Genomic DNA, 20,758 nt, shown 5'->3' with positions numbered 1-20,758 from the left:
TCAGAATGTGGTCGAAAACAAAATTCATTCAAATGTTGCAATTGCGGCGGCACGCAAACCACGTCATTCTTTTCATTTGATTCATTCCAAACAACAACAACAAAAACAGTCTTAAAGTCTCACGTTGTAAAACAAAAGAGAGGAAAAGAGAAAAGTGACTTAAGCGACGGAGGACGGGGTGCTTGAAACGAGTCCGTGTGTCAAGGAGTAGATTTGTCTGCCGTGTTTTCACTCACACACACAAGATCAAATCTGTCTGGCCATAGTCCGCCACCGTTGATGAGCTTTGCCGCCGGGAGCGTCCAGCACAGCCCGTAATTGAATCGCTGGGCAGGAAAGGCACGCCGGCCGGAGTCTTGGCTTCCGATGAAAGCGCTAATGACCTGACGCGGGACGTAGCCGCCGCGCGTGGGCAGATGCTCGGGTTGCGTCGGGCGGCGCTCATGACCGCCAGCGGCTGACACCTGTCCCAGCGTGACCTTGGCCATGAGCGGAGCGGGGGGCGCCGCCGCAGGGCCGCGCTGTCAGCCCTCATCACACTAAGTGACAGCCGACCACGGGAGCCTATTAGCGCCTGCGCGGGCCCAACGGGAGCAGGTGCGCAACGCGCGCTTATGCTACCTCAGGAGGGAAGCGCAAGGTTCACTGAGAGTTCACAGGGGATGTTCTACCCCTCCTCGTGTTATCTACGGTGCATCGACGGAAGGTTCTGCCTGACTGCAAAATGGATCCTACGTATCAGAATGGGCTTACGCTTGTTGTTGGAAATTCCATTTCGACGGACGGCTTTTCATTCCAAACGTTGAGCAGCTGTCTGTTTTACGTCGGGTTTGTTACGTTCATTTGACGCACACAACGAGATGGCCGTAAAGGCCATCCGTCAGTGACTGTCGGCCTCCTCGGCGACTTCCCGCTCTCCTTTCAACGCGCACAATGGACAAGCTCATGTTTTATTCCCCAGGTATTGATAATGGCTGCATTGAAATAAATGCAAATTCTCAATCGGAACCATAGTCGTCGTATGAAACCTGTTCAAAAGGTTTCGTAATTAACACTGCATGTGAACATGATGAATGACAGTTGCATTTAATGTTTCTTTCATTGTAGCTAATTGGAACATTTCCATTGGTAGTTCTTTCATTTGTTCAAGCGGCGATATCCTTTAGCGCTCGCTCAATCGTGAGCTTTGTTGCTTTCATTTCAACTTGTTTCAGCTTTTTGATGTACTCCGCTGTGTGTTCAAACTACGGCACGGGGGCCACATGTGCTCCATTGTTCTTCTTTTCTCTTCTCTTTTTTTTAACAAAAAATCTATTTATACTATAACTATAGGCTAGGCTTGAACATATCAAGTTACAGACCTTAAAGCGGACACAAATAAAGCAATCTAACAATGTAAAACTATGTAAAAGAAAAAAAAAATACAAATACAAAAGGTCAACGTGAAAAAAATACTGCTGAGGATAAAAAAGATACCTAAAAGAGGTGGCGAGGAAGACACCAATGGAAAAGCAAAATCACACTTGCTGACTTTCGCGTAAAAAAGGAAATGTGAGAAAAAAGAACGCTGCGGCACCTGACAGACAAACTGAGCAACAAGTGTTGAAACTCCGTGGAGAGGATTGCAATAAACTGCTCATGGGAATACCCGACAGCTGATAGCACAGAACATGCAGCCAAAGAAGTATGGACATAGCGAGGACAACGACAATAATGAAATCATTTCGTCACAGCAGAAAGAAAGTAGCATGAATCACATCGTGCTTCACTTTCTGTTCCCATCAAGGTCGTCCTGGAACAGATTGCGCTTGTTTTGGCTTGGAACATTGAGATGGGATCCTGCTGCTCAGGACAGGGCCAGAACTATTCTGATACAGGACTGCCAACAACCCTCCAAAAAATATCATCTTTGACTTTCACTTTGATCACACAGATGTTTGTTGAAAGTAACCATTAATAAATATATCTATAAAAAAATAAACATATAGATATATATATATATATATATATATATATATATATATATATATATATATATATATATATATATTTGTATTATTTGTGCGAGGCTTGGCCCCCGTCGGCTTCACCTTGACCTTGTCCGGCACACGCTTCACTTCCTCTCCAGCCACCCGGCTTTTCAAACAAACGCCAGGTCTTCAGGGGTAATAACATCCCACATATCATATTATGAGGGCAACAAGGTCACGTGAACCTTGTTGGCATGATTTATTTTGGCTGAAGGCTTTGTCCTGATGGATAGCAGATAGCGGCCACAGTGGGAGGACAACAATTCTCTTTGCCGGATAATGAAACGAGCGATAAAGCTACAATTGCCAGTTTGTTTTGTGTATGCCTACCTGTGCACTGAGGATGTGGATTTTTTTCAAATGAAATGTTTAAAAAATTTTAAACATTGAAGACCTGTCAGGGCTTCTGCCAAACTCTCACTTTCAATCAGCCCGCGGTGTGACAAGATGCAGGAAAAGTGCGCAAATAGCACTTCATAAAGAATTCTATTGATCGTACCCAGCTCCAGTTCACTTGCGCTCGCTCGTGATTTAACTTTCAACATGTAGACACGCCAAGCATCCTTTTCATACTTTTCTACAAGCATCTCTGTGAGATCTGCGCTGATGAGACAAAAAAGATGATGGTGATAATCAAGAGGCTAAAATGAGATACTGTCAATAATATTTCAACTTTTATCTGCTTTGTTTTCTTCTACCGTTATTGCTTAACTATTTTTCCAAAGTATTGCCGGTTTATGGTTGGAGTAAAAATCTATTTTCCAATTTCTTTTCATTCAACATCGAATGCAGTTCGATGTCTCTCGGGAGCTGGGAAGATCTGCCCATCATATCTGCTCAATTAGGTTGGCTTCCTAAGATGCGGCATAGTGTAAATGGTGTGTGATAACTAGCCCATGTTAGCAATCTTGAGCAAGAGTGTGAAGTTGCAAGTCTGGGGCAGCGATTAAATCAGCAATATTTTTTGTAACACCTCAATCCACAAATTGGTTGCTCATTTTGTCAATGAATCAAAGTGGTTTAAAAAAATGTTTTAATTTAAGGATATCGTTCCAAAGAATTGTGATTCAATTGCTGGTTTGGTCCACAAGATATCAGCAAAATGTTAATCAATGTTTGCCAAAATTAAAGTAAACAAACAGACCTTTCAATGACAAGTGAGAAGCAGCTAAGGAAAAAACCATTTGTAGTTAAGACCTCAAACGAGTCACTTTGATCCAGCGTGAAGTCTGCTGTTTGTTTTTGTGTCACGTCTGTGAAGCATTTCCGTGCTTATCTGCACAGCTTATGGTTTACTTTGTTGACTAAACCATCAGCCAATGAGACACATTGTAAAGGACAAATGATTAGGCCGTGCTGGCATGCATTCCAAGTGGAGTGGCATTGAACCGACCGCACGAGTGCTTCAAAGTGCTGCGGGACAGAATTGATTTCAAGCTTGGAACTAAGAGTCGCTCGCCCATTAAATGTTCAGGCATGCGTCTTGTGGCTAGCGCTAACGCTAATGGCAAGCAACCATTTGTCAGGGTTTACATACAACATAGAGATGAAAGAATGAAGAAGAAAAAAAAATGCTCATCTCTTCCTTGTTTGAGCATGATGAATCATCTTGTCAGATTTGGATGATTACAGAGAAGCGGGGGTAGGCAAAGTCAGGCAAATCCAAGCAGGCTGAGCCGATTAGCCAGCTTTGACGCTTTCCTTGAATTCCATCTCGGAATATCTGACGAGGCGAGGCGCAAATGGCTCTCGTGGCATTTTGTAAAAAGAAGCGTGGATAAAAAGAACTGTTTGCTGCTGAAAAAGGGACGAAAAGGACGTCGTCGGTTCAAAGAAAATCAAAGTTGACGCAAAGGATGGTGGCTCGTGTCGAAGGTGTTTGATAAGCGCCCGGCGGCTGGCTCATCTGGCATTTTCGGAAGTTTTCCTTTTCATCTTTCCTGGAGCATAAATGACAGCATGGATCGCACGTGTTTGACGGAAAGGATTGCTTGGCTTTTTGTGATGCTTCTTCCTTTTCTTTTTTTCCAGCAACTTGTTTGAATCACGCAGCTAAAGTCAAGTCAAAATCTGCCAGAACAAAAACAGACGGTTAAAACGTCATATTAATAGTATGAAGCGCTTTGTTACTGCTAAATACAATTGTGTCATAAAAATAGTAAACAACCAAATGCTACAGCATGCTGTCGTCTCATGGTGAGTAGAAAGACAGAAAGGAAAAACAGAGGAGTTTTCAAGATGGCCAGAGGAGTAGTGCCTGCTCACATGACCTTAGGGACAGCTAGCTAGAGGTGGACGAGAACAATGTGGGGACCGACTGAAGCTTGGTTTCTGCTTCATTGATGTTGTATGCAGAAGCGAGACGCATTTTGCAGCCTTTCACGCAACTTTTCCTGGATGGATGGATGGATGGATGGATGGATGGATGGATGGATGGATGGATGGATGGATGGATGGATGGATGGACGGACGGACGGACGGACGGACGGACGGACGCATGGATGGAGGAAAACTGAAAACAGGGCTAACATTGCACTCATCCCACGGGTGATTTCCCTGGAGATGACGGGAAAGGGAAGAGAGGACACGGACAGGATGGACACGTCACCTTGTGACTAAATTGCAGGCGTGCTCGGGAATTGTACGAGTCTCGGCCGCCATCCTCTATGTTTCCTTTAACTGCAATGTGCGACTCTCTTTTGAGGCATTTCATACAAAAGTAGAAAATAACATTTCTATTTTATAAATCAATGAATTCTTATGATTAATTTTTCATTCATATTTTTGAATATTTGTTTTCTCGTCGTATTGTGATTTCACCTGATTATTTTTCAAGTTCCTCTTCCCGTGTGTTTTTGAATCAACACAAGCAAGAAATGAACCTTTATGTTCAAGCCCTTCGGCTAAGGCTAACGCTAAGATGAAGGTAAACAAACCATGAATTCATATGAAAGACACTTGGATTCTAGTTATTATGAACTGAATCAACACTGATTCTAAACCTCGGCAAACTTGTGGAAAAAAGCCTGACAAGGCCATTGCCAGAATGCGTTCCCATCAACACATTGCAGTCTGAAGAGCGCTTGCTTGTCCCTGCAATCACCGTGGGATCCCGCAATCCACGCCATGGCATGGCGTGGAAATGGCGAGCGGGAAGGATTGGCATCCAGCTCGCCCGCCCGCCCGCCCCGCCGCATGGCAACTCCGCCGACGGGCGTTTCCAGATGGTTGTGATTTACGAAGCATTCCCAACGGCGGGACTAATGAACGCGACTCGACATGTGTTTGGGATGTTTGCTCATTACTCTTGTCTTTGAGGAGCGAGCGCTCTTGGACATGCACCAGAACGATGGTGAAAAGCACACATTTCAGATGCTCGGTAAAAGAAGAACTGTATGATGAATCAAAAAGCCAACGGCATATCGACGAGCTCATCGTGTATTACCATTGAATGGTTTGGATTCTTTTTTGAAACCCACTCAGTGGTGAAAATAAAATATGCCCTCAACTAATAAGATTACATTTACAACACCATCCTTTTTGGAAGCGAATCTGCGCAATGGCGATGAGACTCCAACAGAAGCTCCCAGGGGAGCATGGGTAAAAACAGAAAGTACAAGCAAAAATAGTTCTTGCTAGATGAAGCAAATGCTACGTAAATATACGATATTATTTGCCTTTGACATATTGTAGCTAATGTTAATAGAACACTATTTTGAGGGAGTTTAAAATAAAGAAATAAACAAACCGATTGAAGGTAACAGAACACTGTCTTGAGAGTTTATAGATAAATGAATACATACATAAATAAATAAACAAATCTTCACTACAATGGCTAGTTAGCTAGCTAGCTAGCTAATGTGCATATGCGCATTGCATTGGAATGGGTGTGGGGGGTTATTTAACCAAATATTTTGAAGAAATGACACATTTTGGTGCCTGTTATGGCAATATTTTGACCAAACTGTCAGAATGTGACTTTGGCCCCCCCACCAAGTTCTGAATGAAGAAGATTTTGTCCGTCCGCCCGACAAGCCTTTTTGATACAAATACCGATGTAGGGTCATTATAATTGCTCTGACACTTATTTAGAGACAAGAAAGCAACCTCTGTACGTGCGTATGCAAACATTAAAAGCAGTTTCGCCGTATGTATACTATACACACAAGCACCCACTTATTTCCACCAAACGGATGTTGACGAGCAAAGACTTTTCCTTCCATTTAAACAAACAAACAAACAAACAAAAAAGCATCGAGACAGGTAGAACTCAAATGACTGAATATTTATTTCCTCATGTTTTCACCAGTCCAACGGAAGGAGCAGGTTGGTGCCGACGCACTTATTCGAAATCGAGCCATGCTGTCGATTTCCGTTTGGGTTGGCTTGTTTTCACCGGGCCGAGGCGGCGAGCAGGTCCGGGACTGACCCGCCGACGTGTTATTGACAGCGGAGGATACGTTAACTCTGGACTTTGTGTTTTGAGTCAAAGGAACCATGACCGTTGCTGCACATGAAAAGAATATGATCAGACACGTCCTTCCTTCTCTGCGCAGACAAGGACAGACACCATGTGTGACAATGACAATAAAGAACGATTCTATCTTCTATTCTGGAGGACATACACTCAAAGAACTCTGCTGGTGGCCAGATTTGTTTTCTTGCCAGTGTCAAGGTTAGCTTCCCTCCCCCCTCCTCCTTTTTGGTTTATCTCGCTGCCCCCTCAGAGGCTCACTTGGTGAGTTTCCTGCTCCAATTAGAGCGGGCTTTCTCAGGGTGCATCGGGGCAGGGCAGGGCTGGGGCTGGCTCGTTTACAGGCCGAGAGAGAAGCCGCTAGCTTAATAACGTTTTCCACAGCCTGCCGGATTTTAGAAACAGAGCATATATCACATGGTCGCGCCAGCGGGCGGGCCCTCACACGTGACCAAGTCTTTGGACATTCTACCCAGCTTACATGTCAGAGGCGGCACATTTTTGCCCTCTGTGTTTTGAATCAAACGACAAATACAATTCGAATCCCGTTCTGTTGGCCTTCCGGGGAAACAGAACAGAACCAGCCTTAGATGAACGGGAGCGACACCAAACAAAAATGACTTATTATCCGTCCAGGCACACTGACATTGCGCCTGCCACAAGCGAACATCTCAAACTGGCGTGTGTTTTTTTTATTTTATTTTTTTATTGTCTACCCACCAAGAAACCCACTCCAGCTAAAAAAATAAAATAAAAAAGAAGCTATTCCCTTTTGGTAGCACGCCAGAGTGTATTTTCAATTTAATGCTTGAAAAATTGATTCAAGCATGAGGGGTCGAAGGTTTGGAGCATCGGAGCATTTCGAGCGTTGTGGTCGTCGTCGTTAAAGTGCAGCAGGTGAAATGGTGTGTAAAAGTGAATAAATAAACAAACAAACAAACAAAAATCATGTGAAAAGGAGATGCTCCTAATAGATCTGAAGAGGTTGGTTGAAGTGAAAAGTCTGAAAGAGCCACCCTGAGCTGCACCGTCGTCAGATAAAAAGCACATAGTGGAAGGGATTAAGCTTGCGTCACGTAACCAAATGGATTTTTCAAAGCCGATGTCAAAGACAAGTGCACGGGAAGAGACATTTTCACACTTCCCGGCTACACTGCGGAAAGTCCTCCACGGAAAGCCTTGGCCACACCAACCGAGTGACTCTCCGTAGCGAGATTGATTGACAGGTTCGTCCCATTCCCAGCGGCTACTTGCTTCCGGACACGAGCCACCCGTTTCCAACACCGACCGCTCATCCTGTTCTGGGCTTCCGGAGCCTCTCCCAGCTGACATCAGGTGAGAGGCCAACTACACCCTGAACCAGTCAGTCGCAGTGCACCTACAGTATAGAGACAAACAAGCGGTCGTAGCAAAATGGCTGCCGCCGCTGAGCGGGAATGGATTCGCACAACAGGAAGGAGCTTTAGACAAGCAATCATGACTGCACATTTCTATCTTACATGACCTCAATTTGGGTTTGGGAAATTTCTCCCCAAACCTGACAAGGGTTCCACGTTTTCATCCAAGTGACTTGGATTGATTGACAGGTTCATCCTGATTTGCTCCTCCGGTATTTACGTCATGGCGGGAACCCCATCGATGAGTGGAACTCCGAATTTCCAACGGACGCCTTCCGGGAAAGGCTTTCCAAGGTAGCGGCGTGCGTCATTTTGCCGAAGCAGGCAGCTCCCGTCATCGCTCGTCGCACCGACAGCCTTGAGCGGTCGGTCGTGAGGCACAACGAGCATCAAGCGAGCGCAAGAGTTGAAGAGTAAGCAGAAATCCGTTTCCTGATGATTTACTTTCCGCATCGTCGCCGAGGCCTTTGCGATGCGCAGACTCGGGAGTTCGACTTGACAGCGGGATGACCTCGGAGCATCCATCACCCGCCCAACCGTCACAAACCAGCAACGGTCGGCCGCTGAAGCCTCTGCGCACCGTGGCGCGGCTAACGCAAACGCCGCTTGCTAACGTCCGAGTCGCGTGTCATGCCGAGCAGACTTTGACTTTATCACATCAAACGCTTTTAGCCCCTTACACACCCGCGGCGAGAAGTAATGGCAAAATGTTCGCCAGCCGCAGGAGACGATAGATGAGCCCGTGTTGCTGCCGCTTCCTTCGCGACAAGCGGCGCAAGAGAAGGAAACGGTCGATTTTCCCCAATCGAGCAAATTGTCTCGACAAGTGCGCTTCATTAGATGTTGCGTGGTGTCGCTGACAAACCAACAAGAACAGAATAACCACTGCAATGCTTTTTGTCCTTCCTACATTGAACTTTGATTTCTTCGGAATATACTCGTTAGAATCCCTCGGGGGGGGTTTCAGTAACTAGCCGTTCTCTGTTGTCGCTACCGCACACCACACACGAGCAGACGAGCGAGAAGTGAGAGCCGCTGCCTTGCTTAAGGGCAGAAGTCAGAGAGTGAGTTGGGATGAATTCTCCCCAAAAATTCCAACTTGCTTCATCAGCGTGTTGGAACCTAGTGTCACCTTACAATATGAAGAAACAAAAGTTCAATGAGATGAATTCATCCCAATAATAGCTTTGTGCATAGGATTTCAAGTGAAACAAACAAGATGATGAGGTTATTACCTCCAAATGTCTTCTTGGCTCTGCCGTGAACGAAAACAGCTGCCAGATTTTTTCCAAAGTCGACTTTGTGGCACAACATGAATCGTTTTGCGTCCGGAGCGTCGAGTGGTTCGTCATCGCGGTAATCCTCGCTGCGAGGCACGCAGTCGTGACTGAGCCGGTTCCCATGTCTAATCTCGGCCATTGCAAAAGTATTGATAAGAGGCGGGGGTAAATTGGTACGCTCCGTATTTGCCGCTCGGAATTTTAGCCGGTTGCCGAGAGACAAAAAAGGGGCAAAAAAAAAAAAAAAAGGTGTCTTTTCATTTCATAGATGAGCAAACAAAGGTTTTTCCTGGTGTATAATTCTAATTGACAACAAAAAAGCTAGTCGTGGCCGAATGAAGACGGGTTGGGCAGGTGGAGGAGCAGCATGACGCAAAGGTTATTCTGGGACTCCTGTCAGTGAACTCCTCATTTCTGTGGCGGTTTATGTTGCGCGACGGTTCCAAATGAAACTCCCTGATCGGCTCGATTCATTTCCATGCGGCCGTGGGCCGCGCTTCTCGTTGCAGCTATGCCGTAGCTTATGGACCGGCCCAGTCAGGCGCGCTGCACTATTTCTTTTATTTGTTCACATCTGCAACTCTTTCGGATGAGCTGTCATTGTTCCGCTCCCTTTGTTTAGAAGGGAACGGATGGATGCAAAGCTGTGCCCTGTGAAAGGACTTGGGTCAAGAAGGACTAACACAAAAGAGCGAGCGTCCAATTAAGCAGCGAAACAAAAGGAGCATTTCCAAGGCAAACAGAGCTGCTTAAAAAGCTCACTGACTCCCCAAGCAGATGAGGCTAGTGGCGGGCGTGGGAGGAGCGAGCACATGGAAAGAAAAAGAAATGAAAAGCCAAAGTCAAACGAGAAACAAAAAGAAGCTGGCCCACGTTGCATTAGGCAATTCTCTTTGAAGCTCTTTTGGCAATCAGGAGAGCAGAGGCCGATCGTTCCTTCCTTTCACCGACCCACACCGACAAGCAAAGCAAAGCAAAGCAAAGCAAAGCAAAGCTCAGCTCAGCTCAGCTCAGCTCAGCTCAGCTCAGCTCAGCTCAGCTAAAATAAGCTAAGCTAAGCTAAGCTAAGCTAAGCTAAGCTAAGCTAAGCTAAGCTAAGCTAAGCTAAGCTAAGCTAAGCTAAGCTAAGCTAAACTAAGCTCAGCTCAGCTCAGCTCAGCTCAGCTCAGCTAAGCTAAACTAAGCTAAGCAAACCAAAGCTAAGCTAAGCTAAGCAAAGCAAAGCAAAGCAAAGCTCTCATCAACTCCTCATTAAGCACCGCCTCCATCCCTCCCTCCATCCATCTATCCCTCCATCCCTCCCAGAAAGAAGCATATTGGCCACCAGACAAGAAGTGAGCAATCTCTTTTCAAGATACGCTCGCTCTCATTTTCAACTTGAAGCAAACGTGCAAGGACAGCCAGCGACATCAAGTCATCTGGCAGATAGATGGATAGAGGATCTTTGGTGCTGTTTACACGACGGCGGGTGCGTGGCTTGCGTGGGTGAGTGGGTGGGTGCGTGCGTGCCTGCGTGCGTGCGTGGGGTTCAGGCAATCAAAAATTGGAGCTGAGCTCTTCATCAGACGACTGTTTAAATCTTTTACTTCTGATCACAAGGGATGTGATGGAAAGGTCATACATAGGTCATAGGTCGATTTATTGAAAAAATGGGCTTCACCACAAAAGCCAAAACGTTGGCTCTATTTCAATTTCTCGACTACATTTCTAAAGTAAATGTGAAAAACTTTTTGAACAAAAAAATGGGTTCAAGCTTTTTGCCAATTTGAAACTATTTGAACAACGTTGAATAGTCTCTGATATTCCATAACTAGTGATTGTTGCGTCGCCCGTACTGTGTCAAATAGAAGGCGTGGACAGTCACAATGGCCGCTCGACGGAAACTCGAGCGCCGACAAAAATGAGTTTGACAACCCTGTACTAGACCAAGTCAATCTTTTAAAGAACGAACAAACAAATACTTGAGGCACACAAAATACGATGCAATACTTGACTACAACTCGATAAGAAATCCCTTATCGAGTTTGCACCGCACAGACAGTTCATGTTCCAACTGCCAAGTATTTGCTTTGCCTTGCAAAATGTGTCAACCAAGGATGGCTGCTGAATGGATGGATAGCCTTTAACCCATGAATAAATCAACACAATCCAAAAGGTGCGCGGGGCGAAAATCGTCTCAGGAGAGGGCAAAGCCTCATCGCAATGTAAATAGGAATAATAAAGAGTACAACCTCAGACTTCTGCCAATTGAGCCGTGACACATTTGCTATCTATCAAACTGGACTGCAATCTAGGAATTTAATAGCGAAAGGGGGAGAAGAAAAAAGAAAAGGAAAAAAAGGAGCTATCCAGAGCCACATTTTGCCTACTGCATAAATCCAGCGTGTAAATATTTTCAGCGTTCAATCCCACAGCAATGTGGCTAGCCAGCACTCCTACTGGTTCCGGTGTCAGGCAGCGTCTTGGCCCGCTGCGGCCCATTAACCTGCTAGGAAGACTTTCCGGATGGAATGCGGGCCGGGGCGGCAGCCAAAGTCTTGCCCGCTTGGCCGCTAGCAAAGTAAGGTGTCACGTTTCATCGATACACACCGATGAATCGATATAATGCTCTACGATTTGTTGGCATCGATGCTAAACGTAAACATCGATCTATATGGCCCGTTTTTGACCTCGGACATTAGACGCGACTTTATTTTGAAATCCAGTTGATTGTTGCTCGCTTCCTCTTTCCGGGAGCAGTGCGCAGCGCGGCGTGTTGTGTTGTGAGCAGAGCAGGCACGGGAAAGGGGAGCAGACAACTACGCGGCTCCTGGGCTGGCGCTAGGGTTAGTGTCCAAGAAGACGGGGAAGGAAATTCGCTCCCCTTTGGGCTTCAAGTCATTCGTTTGGAAGCACAGCGTTTGTCATTTCCTAAATAAAGACTTTGCCGTACCTTGTTGATTTTGCGTATGAATTGTTATACATCAGGATATTGTTCCATATCGATCGTAGAGCACTATATCGTGATGTATCGTGAACGAATCACAGCAGGCTTGAAGATATCGGCAAATACCGTACCGTCGTATCCATACGATATGGTATCGTGACAAAAGCCGCCATTTACACCCCTACTCCATCAACCTTCAAGAAGTCAAGCAAAGTACGGAGTGGTTTTTCCATTTGGGGGGGGTCGGGGCCACGTTGGCACGGTTATTTCGCCGTCAGTCACAAACACCAGTCGCTACATGGAGCAAAACGATTTGCATGTGATTATTTGATTTCCTCCCCCCAGTGAGACTTTTTGCTGTTGAATTCATGCTCAAGGCCCTTCCATTCAGTTGCGGGGATTGTCTGGCAGATCAATTACAGCGGACTATTGCCACCATGAATAGATAATAGATGACGAAAACGCTTGGTAAAAGTGTGATGAAAGAGCTCTGCAACAAAGGAATAAAGCCCATCCATATTCCGCCTTCATGCCAGTTAGGGTAGAAGTCCAACTCACAAAGGGAAAGAAAAAGAATGAAACCCAACGTCCTCTTCCTCAGCACATCTGCAGAACATCGATTTGTATCGAGACTTTTGTGGAAATGAGCAGACCTCATTAAATGAAGGACACGAGACAGACGATGCAGGCGGTAGTTGTCTTCAATACAGCAAGCGACGACTGATCCAATTGGAGTCATTGAACTGGGGCTTGAGCGAGATGGATGTTTGAGGCAGAGAAAAGGAGACGAGCCAATCATTGGCCCATTCTTTTAAAAATACAGAATGGGTCAAATAAGCCGCCATCTCATACATTGGAATCGGCATCAAACCGTTTTCTGCTATTAGTGGGCGAGCCTCGTCCCTGTAGTCCATGACGTATATCGTTTGGAAAAAACACAAGATTGTGGGAAAAATAGTGCCATCCAACTTAACTCCTTACACAACTTGGATTGCTCACCAAAGCTTTGCATGCCTCATGTCAGGTTGAGTGTGGTTGATAGAACAGGGCTTTTCCACCAAGGGAGCGCCCGCCCCCGCCGCTGCCGCCGCCGCCGCCGCCGCCGCCATTATAACCAAGAAGCAAATCTGGAACCATTGCTTTGGCGGAATATTCTTTGATTTTGCAGGCTATTTATTTGCATCTAGTGTGTCTGCAATCTCAGCTGCATTTGACATCATTCGGATGGCTAAATTAAACACTAGATAAATAAAGCCATTTGATTTTTCCAATTTGGCAGGCCGCCTGCAATACCGCCACGGACCACCGCTTGACAATCCCTGATCTCATCAACAAACGTCATGATCTCTATTTAAAGACACAAGGTTTTGGTATACTGTCGATTTCTGTGCATGCGACCATTTTTCCATAATTGTCGATAATTTGGTGCTTTATTGTAATAACAGTATCGCTAGGTTGCCTACATGCGAAATTAGCTGTGACAAAATGTTTGCTTAGCAATTAGAATACCATGACTCTGTCAGAGAGGAATTTATTTGACACTATTTTCGTTGTCGTGGTTGCAGTGGCGCACCACGTCATGCTGCTTTTTTTTTTCTTTTTCATTTGATTTCCAACACAAGCAATGACAAACAAACAAACAGCTCTCCGTGTGAAACCATGCGCCACCAATATCATAAAAGGGAAAACAATAGCCTACCATGAAAGTGTGACAGAAGAAATGAAAATTGGACCTTTTCATTATTACAATGATCCTGATTCTTGAATGTGGGTGGTTATTGGTGGATTTGTTAAACACATGCTGCCACAGCTCTTAAGTGGAATGACATAAGAACTGAATTTCTCAACCACTGTGCCAACAACGATCATCAGCGATGCTGCGGGAAATGATCAAACGGATTTTTTTCGTAGGGGCGCGGAACGGATTAAAGGGATTTGCATTTATTTCAACGGAGAAAGACCACTTCAAATAGTGTACTAAAAGCTTTGGCCGTTGTTGTTGTTGTTTTAGTTGTTTTTCTCACACGAGCCTGAGATGAATGACGGATTGTTCGGAAAGACTGCTGCATTCGACTGTGCAAGTGCACCAAAAAGTGGGCCGCAACAGAGACGCAACAGCCCTCTAGCCCCACCTGCCGTCGTGTGAGTGTCAATCTGCAGGCCGCTGGAAAGAACGTCAATCGAGCAGCCATACGTTGACATCGGATTGAAACGCCACAACGGGCAAAGCTCCAAAGCAAAGTGCGTCAAGTGAGCAAATGTTGCCAACACACTGACAGACAACGCGGATGACGTCGTTGCAAGCGTCAGTCAGCCAGTCGGTCAGTCAGTCCGTCCCCAGGCAGATCCTATGTGATTTACTTTCCGTGCGTTACCCGACCGACACTCAGTTCTGACAATCATGAGGCTGCTCATCGCATGTGCAAGCGCAGACACAGGCATCGTCTCCACTTGTGCACACACATCAATACACGAGACACAGACGCAACAATGCAGCTTGCGCAAACTTCTCAAAGGCATCACTGACTACAACTGCAAATGTCTCACTTTGGATCGACTGGACAGAAGAAGTGGGGGGGTCATGCACGATTCACAAATCTTTCTTTTGCGACTTAAACTTCCAAGTATCTGGATGTACATGTAGGACATTTCAAAGAACCTAAACAGAAAACAGTGACCAGAAGAGTGAAAAGAAAAAGAAAGCCTCCCTCAACCGCCCCCTCCTTTCAAAGCCCCCTGGCTCCTGCAAAGACGTGCTGCAACTACCAAACAAGGTCCAGTCCAACAATCCAGCCCCTCTCTCCGTCCGTCCACAGCATCTCAAAACGCCCAAATCAAGTTGTGCACTAAGTCACAAAGCTCGGGTATTCCGCCCGCGCGCGCGCATACACACGCACGCACGCACGTACACGCGCCCGCGCGCGCGCGCGCACGCACGTTTTACCTTGGCTGCCGCACACCAACAACGCCACGAGATGCACGAGTTGGAGCATCATTGTAGAGCAGCTCCTTCGCAGCTATAGAAAGACGCCGTACAAGGAAAAAGGTCGGATCCGTTCATCCACTCCGTCTTGGACTCCGCGGGCGACTGTGGTCCACTGGTTTTTATCGACTCCTTCCTTCCTTCCTTCCTTCTTTCCTTCCTTCCTTCCTTCCTTCCTCCGCCCCTGCCTCTACGCTCGCTCCCGCTGCCGCGCTCGTTCACCGAGCTGGCGCTGGCTGCACCCTCCCTCCCTCCCCGACAGCTTTTTGCCAAGCCAATATCTCAGTTAGCCAGAGGTGGAACTCAAGAAGCACAGACGTAGCCTACTAAAGTACTAAAGTGTTGTGGAACGCATTTGGAAAATTGGGCAGAAAAATCCAATATTGTCATTGAACTGCATGATTGTGTCAACTTGCGCCACTGCCACAAATGACTGGTGGAACTTTTGATTGAAATGTCTCCATAAGAGGACTGACGTAAGAGGGAGCACGCCTTTAGCGATGGCTTTCCTGACCCCAAAGTACGTCCGGGTCGTTCTTTCCATCCGTGCGTGAAGCTTCAACTCGTCGGTGACGCGCAGAAGTGAAAGGCATCAATGCACGTGTCTTGGGGAAAGCTTTGCGTGAGGCTACTTCTTCCAAAAGCCCTTGTTGTCACGATATGCCAGACAGACAGCCAGACAGACAGACAGACACTATCAACCAGGCAGGAAAATCACCACGCCGATGCAGTGGATTGCATGCTCTCGCTCTCGCTCCTTTTCCGACGGCACGGCCCAAACAGAAGCAGGCCGGGAAGTTGCAGTTGGTCTGAAAATGCCCCAAAATCAGGGGCATATTTGGAAGGGCAAAGGATACTGGCAAGTAGCAATCATCTATCTGTTCTGGATGTTGATTTGATTGATTGATTTTTTTTATTGTCATGTATCTATTGATTGATTTGTATGATTCCGCCCAATCACTTGTTGCAAGCAAATGCTTTTGCAGCTCAACTCTTTCTCACGGGCCACATTGGAGGCGCGGGTGGCTCGCAGCACATCAATGTCGAACGGAACGCTTCCGTAGGGATCTTATCTTTTGCCTAAACAGGAACACATTGAATGACTTTTCAAATGAAACATCAAGCGCTTAAAGACGTTGCCTTTGACAAAAGTGCAACATCAATACTTTGTCTTCTTTGAAGCGCAGCAATAAAGGATGCGCAAGTGCAGACAAGTGCAACGGTAACACTTTGAACCGACACCGATGCCATTTGTTATTGCTTAAGCTCGACCTGAACAGCCTTGGGGAACGCTGCAGGCACTCGCCTTTGGAGTTGTCTTTTGCCTTCTTTTTTTTCCCAGCAGGTGGCCAACTTTGACATGGGTCAAAGCGGCACTCTTTTTCTTTAGCTAGGAGTCTGTCGCTGTGTCGAGACACGGGGCGACACTCTTCTTTCTCTGCTAATAAGTGACGGGCCTTGAAAAAGGTGCCAACCGGCGCCCCATCGTGTCACATCATTGTCCCTGCCTGCATTTCATTTCAGTTCAGCAAACATTTCCCTCCCTGCAGACAGATCCTCCGAGTAAGGAATCCTCGCTTCTGCGGCGGCAAATAAACCACACTTCCAAAAGATAAGCTGTGCTTTCACTAGACGAGGATGAGGAGTTGCCTAAGCGTGCCCCAGTGGGCAAGAGTGAACAGACAAAGCTAATGCAAGTCGCGAAGCTAACGTGTTAGCAAACAGCAATAAAGTGTTTGATTGACAGTGACATGGGAAGTAACTTTATGACTGACGGTCGCTCGGTCGCTCGGTCGGTCGGTCGCTCGGTCGCCCTTCTTATCCAAATGGTGATGCAAGAAAAAGGGCCAGATTTTCATCCCTTTCGACTTCATCAAAGTTTCATGTTCCACTACAACATTGCAGTGCAACTTTACAGGAATATTTCTCTCCTAAAGTTCTGGTCAGAATATAAATTGAATAACGTGGTGGGGGGGCGGCATTAAATTTCACTCTAAAGTGCTCTATCACCCCCCAACCCCCCCCCCCCCCCCATGTGGTTTCAAAACTCCAGAAGCAATTTTCACCCAGGTAGTAGCATGGCAAATTGGCAACACACAAAGCTAATGGAGCCTTAATTGCCAAGGTTCTTTCAGTAGGTTCTTTTCAGACGGGTAAGAAACAGTTCTTTTTAAAAAGCTCAACAAGATTGCCGCCATCATAGAAAACGTTTGTATTCATTGCCACAAAGAAATGGAAGATGAATCGTGTATTTTAATCTCCGTCTAGTGATGCAGATCAAGAAGTGTGACATGAAATGTCCCGGCAGCGACGATGACAATTGCTGCTGGCAACTGTATATTCATTTACACTCTTACTGTGTTTTTATTAGTTTCAATTGACTTTTCTTTTGACTGTCTTACTGTGCTTGTCCCCTTGCTATAAGATAAGCGCTTTGTTACAGCAATGCATTCTATAAATAAGGTTGGACTGAGTATATAGAGATATTGATCTAGATACGTAGTATACATAGATATATAGATCGATATTTCTTATGATGATATGAATAATGAGTTTTTGATTTGAAGGAATTTGGTCGAAATACAAAAAGTCCTGCCTAGCTACAAAAACAGATATGCTCCAACCTCATTGAATAAAGTACATAAACAGAAAAGTAGATTCACATGTTAAATCAATAAAAGAACTATTTTAAGTATAGAATTAATTATACCAACACACCAAATCAATAAAGAAGACATAACTAGACATTTTGAATAGGTGGTAATGACAAAGCTTTTTATAACTTTATGATCTGATATAGTATATTTCGGAGCACTGTGAAATAACAAATGTTTTGGGATATATTGCCTAAATAGCTTAATGACCCTTCAGGAACTTTGTAATGCATGCCTGAAGTTTTCTCTCTAAATCATGGACACGGCCAGAGTCGTCTTGACCGTTCAGTGCTCGATTCGATCTTGTGTTTTGACTAAACGTCGTACGTCGCCTAACGCGAGACGCCAGCTTTTCAATTACTACCGAACGCTCTGCACGGAGGGAGATATTTTGCCCAACAGAGAAAAGATACGGTTGGAAGCATGATTCAACTAAGAATGTAATGATGTAAGCAAAGACATGGAGTATCAAAAGAACAAACTTTGCATAGTCAGGGAACATTAATAAAAGGATGATGTCACAGCCAGAAACTCACGTCATTCCGGACAAAATGACAAAATTGAAAGAATGACGAATGGATGCGGTGCGAATGTTTACAGGAAGGTCACTTGGAGATAAAACCAGCAGGTGTCAGAGGGAGACAGCCAAGGACTCGGCCAGAGATGATAGACGGGATGGAAGACAACAGCCCCCCCCCCCCCCCACACGCACACCGAATCGCCCGTAATCAGCCCCCACTCCCATGGAATCAAAATCTCCCGCGAACTCGCCCCACCCCCAAAGACTCATCAGCCATCAAAGTCGGCCCACACCGACCGACCGGCATGTGCAACTGAATATAAGCTGAGCAAAGAACCTTGAACGTTGCCTTTTCTGAATGGAGACTTTCTGCTCTTGAAAGGCCCAGCGCTGTATTATGCTTTCCTCAAAACAGAGCTTTCTTAACAAGAATTGGGATTGAACTCAACCAACCTGTGTAAGTCTAATTTGGGCTTCTTCGGTGGCTTAGCATTTTCCTACATCTGAAGAAATCAAACGAGCACGCAGTGAGTCAATTGGATAACAGGTGATTGGCAATGGCTTTTGCCGTGAGGCCCACGTAGCGCGCTCCCTAAATTGGGGACCAAATCCAACAGATTTATGATGCAATTACAATTTGTTTACCATAGTAACCTGTCAAAGTGCAGTGAAAAGTAAAAAAAAAAAAAAAAAGAAACTTAATTGACTGTATTACAACATCTTGTGCCTTTCAGAAGGCACTGACCTCTATAAAGACACAAACCAGCGCGTGGGTTGCAGACCATGTGAATGCTTAGGTCAGATTGTCCAGGGGAGTCTCACTCCAAGTAATCCCCACCAGGCGAGCCTCTCGGTGGTCAGACGTTGGTCGGATCGCTCATTAAAGCAGCCCGTCCGTCCGTCCGTCCGTCCCTCCTCGGCTTCTTCTCTCTGCCTCAAATTGCCTTCCCAGCCCCACGCTGCGCCGGGGCCAGGGGGTCAACAGATTATCTTCTTAATCCCGTTAATCCGTCCTCACATCAGGCAGAGAGGATTCTCACAATGATTGTATTTGCCCGCGCCTCAATTAGACAGAAGCAGAGGTCTGACTGACTGACTGACTGACTGACTGACTGACTGACTGACTGACTGACTGACTGACTGACAAAGAGACGGAGCATGCGCATACGTCAGCGGCGTGGAACGTGAGCGCGGCCGCCCGCCCAAACCAGCGCGTGTGCCACCCTGACAAGAACAAATAGCTATGGGAGCACATTTTCTTTGTGACTTTCACTTTGCTCACAGTCTCTACCGAACAAATGCGATTGAAAAGAAAGAGCAGGGTCAAGCGTATCACACACAGAGCAATCTTCCCTTTGATTACAAGTGACAAACATATGGCAGTGGCAGCAAGCCAGGCCAAACGCATGTCTACATCCTCACTCCGTGCCTCACTCTTGGCAAACAGCGGGACACCAGTCATATCAATTTAAACATCCAAAGCTTTTGATTTATTCATATAGATATACGTATATATATTCATATATATATATATTTATATAAATATATGTATATATACCATATATATATACATATATATATATATATATATGTCAAAGTCAAAGTCTGCTTTATTGTCAACGTCTTCACATGCCGAGACACACAAAGAGATGGAAATAACGTTTTCTCTATCCCACGGTGACAAAACATATTACACGATAGACATACATGCGCAATATAAACGACGCAATATAAAAAACAAGAAGGCACAAACAATAAATAATAAGAGTAATAATAAATAATAAATAAACAGATAACCCAACAAATAAGAGCCAGTGTGCATACAGACAGTAAAAGTACAGGACGCTACGCATATATATGTGAATGGTATGGATTCGATGCACTAGTTTCAGAGTTTTTCACTCAAGAAAGCATGCATTAATTATTATGATCTCTAAATAAATGCATATGGCTCTTTTCTGCACTTCAGACTTTGTAAATTAGTGTTCCTCCTGTACTTCAAACAAACTATGGAGGGGAAAAAAGATCGGGGCATACATAGCTCATTGATTTAGTTCTCTAAAAAATATATAATAATATATGAATCTAGATAATAATCTGTCAACTATTTTACCTGAAACCATTTTTTTCTCCCCAGATCTAATTTGCTTCTCAGTTTTTCCTCAAAAGGTATTCAGTAGGGTCTTGACACTGAAGGACTTCCTAAGCAACGTCTACCATTTTCATAATAAACACATAATAATACAACTTGACTGTTTAAATCTCGAGGGCGCGGGTGACGCCGCCGCCGCCGCCTAGCCAAGCATGTTTTACTGTTGCAGCCTTATAATCACTTTGCTTTGCCATGGACCTGCTGCAGCTCCAGGAGCTCCACTTATCCGCGGTATGATGCCACTTGATACTCAGTAGTCCTCACTTGTGTACTTTCTGTACTACGGTCCTTTTATTCTCGCACCTTTAGATGTTCACAATGCGGAGCAAGGAAACACAGAGT

At 45.4% G+C, this 20,758-nt stretch overlaps 1 protein-coding gene across 1 annotated transcript in view; it reads right to left on the bottom strand.

Moving 5' to 3' along the window:
- LOC133144034 (neural cell adhesion molecule 2-like) overlaps nt 1-15,280 on the bottom strand; it is a 97,511-nt gene extending 82,231 nt beyond the window's left edge. The window contains exon 1 of the mRNA XM_061266410.1: nt 15,052-15,280. Coding sequence (XP_061122394.1) covers nt 15,052-15,103 — 52 coding nt within the window. The 5' untranslated portion in view covers nt 15,104-15,280. The remainder of the gene's footprint in view (nt 1-15,051) is intronic.
- Between the last annotated feature and the right edge of the window lie 5,478 nt (nt 15,281-20,758).

The sequence above is a fragment of the Syngnathus typhle genome, linkage group LG2 (assembly GCF_033458585.1).
Source record: "Syngnathus typhle isolate RoL2023-S1 ecotype Sweden linkage group LG2, RoL_Styp_1.0, whole genome shotgun sequence".
NCBI lineage: Eukaryota > Metazoa > Chordata > Actinopteri > Syngnathiformes > Syngnathidae > Syngnathus > Syngnathus typhle.
The sequence above is the reverse complement of the archived record's forward strand: the minus strand, read 5'-3'. Positions and strand labels throughout refer to the sequence as shown.